At 49.5% G+C, this 2,798-nt stretch overlaps 1 protein-coding gene across 1 annotated transcript; it reads left to right on the top strand.

The window, feature by feature from the left end:
• Nucleotides 1-222: 222 nt before the first annotated feature.
• LOC119090293 (cuticle protein 7-like) lies at nucleotides 223-1,157 on the top strand (the record flags this gene model as incomplete). The annotated part of the gene is made up of 2 exons (XM_037213077.1): nucleotides 223-239; nucleotides 797-1,157. Coding segments are annotated over exons 1-2 (378 nt in total), but the record flags the coding sequence as incomplete, so codon positions are not given.
• Between the last annotated feature and the right edge of the window lie 1,641 nt (nucleotides 1,158-2,798).

The raw sequence follows: 2,798 nt of genomic DNA, 5'->3' as shown, positions 1-2,798 counted from the left end.
GCTGGTGGCTGCCTACGGAGCCATTTGCCACCGGCATTGGGCCAATGTGTTTAACGTAGTCATGGAATCATAAAGCTAGCAGTTGTGTGCAAGCTTTGGTGCATATTGAGTCTCTTCCATGAGGCTGATGTTGAAAATGGACGTTTGTTGTGTTCTTTCCCGGCAAGCACCGTGCATTTTCTCTCCAAACTAAGTATGGCCAAGCGTCCCTGCATCACAGTCATGGAAAAATGGCCCAGGTATACCTGAGTTACCCTAAATGACATTACTGCACCGCAGTTGCCGTGCAGGCCCTGTAATCGTCATTTACAACGACGTATCTCGATCCCAAATGGGCACCGAAATGAATGTCACCAAAACTGCCAACACAGAAAACCTAACTTTTGGCGAATGCCTACGGATTTGTGTTGGCTTTGAGAAAGGCAGCGTTTTACAATCCACGGTATTTTTACATGTGCTTTCAGTGCTCTGTGGTGTGAGCTGCGAATTGAATGACAGATGTGGTCATTACATGTGTCGACTGTAATAAAGCCTAATGTAATAACGATATCGAATCGAGTGTAGTAAAGCCGTTGAGAAATAATTTAAGATTACTATCGCATATCCGTAACATAATCGTTATGGCATTACAGGTTTTCATTATTGCCGCCGCTCTGGCTGCTGCCGCGGCCGCCCCGGAGCACAAGACGTCTCATCACGTGGCACCGACCTACAAGCCAGCCCCCTACCACCCGGCCCCGGCCTACAAGCCGACCCCGGCTCCCTACCATCCTGCTCCGTCCTACAAGCCCGCCCCCTACCACCCTGCCCCGTCCTACAAGCCGGCGCCCCACCACCCGGCCCCGTCTTACAAGCCCGCCCCCTACCACCCTGCTCCGTCTTACAAGCCCGCTTCTTACCACCAGGAGCCCCAGTACAAGGAGGAAGCCAAGCTTTTCGCTTACGACTATGCTGTCAACGACCACTACTCCGGAGCTAGCTTTGCCAAGAAGGAAGAGAGCGATGGCCACGACACCCAGGGATATTACTCGGTGGCTCTGCCCGACGGCCGTATCCAGCACGTCAAGTACGTCGCCGACCACTACGGCGGCTACAACGCTGAGGTCACCTACGAGGGAGAAGCCACCTTCTCCGACTACCACCCCGCCCCTGCCTACAAGGCTGCTGCCCCTGCCTACAAGGCTGCTGCACCGGCCTACAAGTCCGCCTACAGTCATTCCGCTCCGGCCTACAAGGCGGCGGCGTACTAGTCAAGTGCCGAAGAATGTTTTCTATTTAAACGCACAAATGCTGATGTTGTGAAACTTCTCGTGACCTGACCCGCTGTGTTTCAATAAACGAAGCACTCAAGCCACGCGTCTTTTTACGCAAGCCGTCTTGCGTTGTCCAGTGAGCTAATTTCAGTGATGCCGCTGCAACAACAGCCAAGCAACAACCAACCGAAAATAATGTCAGTTGTATGTTATTTAACCACGAGGTGGTTTATCACAGGTTTTGCGTGCAGTACCTCCGCCACAAATACTGCCGGAAGTTTCCGGTACGATTAAGACGTATTGAAGTAATTATTTTCAAACGAATATTCTCGGTGATCAGTAGAGGTGATGTGTTGAAAAATAAATGCACCGAAACTCCTTAGATGGTGGTTATCAATGCACGATTTTGTTTAACTTCTCTGGCAAGCCACTGGGAAAGAAAGCTCCTTCTCCTCGTGTCTGGAATGACTCAGATCATTCCAAGTAGGTCCTTCACAGCTCCAGTGCTACCAGGCGGCCAGGTTGGCATATTCTGCAGGGAATATCTTTCGGATCCTTACATATCCTAATGACTTGTAGCGTGCCAAGTGCAACTCTTTATTTCTGAGGATTTTTGTTGAGTTTTTATTTTCGCACGCAAAGCTGTTTATTTCATAGGCGGCGATTCCCAGCTCTCCCACTTCTTCCTCTTCAGAGATAATTCACAGAACGATCGGACCGCATGAGCTGACTCACTGCGAGCTGACTTGACTGCACATCCAGGTGATCAAAGGGCGTGTCCAACTGACACGCGCTACCGGTCGATCTCAGACCGGCACCAGAGTGTTTCCGTCAAGCCGCCGCACCACATGGCGCCACTCGTTTCGCGATCCTTTGGCGCGTTTTGACGTCGGAGGAACGCTTGGAGGTTTGGGCACACGAACATACAGAAAACAATATGTTTGAGGTTGTGCTCGCATCCTTTGTCTGCACACTTGATCGTAACACCTGGACACTTATCACGGTTAGGCCACATAACCGACCAAAAGTCACGTACATTTTCAAATAATCGTATGACCGCACCAATTTGTAACCAATCAATTAGTTCGGCGTCATGAGACCGCAGATTCGAAGGAACTAGTGCTAAATGCATCGCCTAGCGTCAAGTCAATACCACAGCCATCGTCTTCAACTAGAACCCCGAGCCAGCCAATATATGGCTGAATAGCCCGAACCCCAAATTGGAAAAGTTTGGTGTCTTTTGGCGCAGGCAACTTGTTGTAAAGGGCTTGTGACAAGTATTGCTAGCATGCAGTGCAAGGTGTTGCGCATAGCGGATGAATCATTACCCATCGAAGCTGGTTTGCACCTGCTTTCATTATTCATCTTCCTAAAATCGATTACGCGACACTGGAAGTAAACAACAATGATGCAGGAATCAAAACATTTCGAAACGTCACCGAGTCTGTAAGAATACCAATCAATTAAATTGGTATTGTTGGGGATTTTTTATTCAGTAGTAGATTTGCTATGTCAAGCAGTGCTTTCGGAGGTCAGCGGCAGTCA

Source organism: Pollicipes pollicipes, unplaced genomic scaffold (assembly GCF_011947565.3).
Source record: "Pollicipes pollicipes isolate AB1234 unplaced genomic scaffold, Ppol_2.1 Scaffold_3087;HRSCAF=3621_pilon_pilon_pilon, whole genome shotgun sequence".
Lineage (NCBI taxonomy): Eukaryota > Metazoa > Arthropoda > Thecostraca > Pollicipedomorpha > Pollicipedidae > Pollicipes > Pollicipes pollicipes.
The sequence above is the reverse complement of the archived record's forward strand: the minus strand, read 5'-3'. Positions and strand labels throughout refer to the sequence as shown.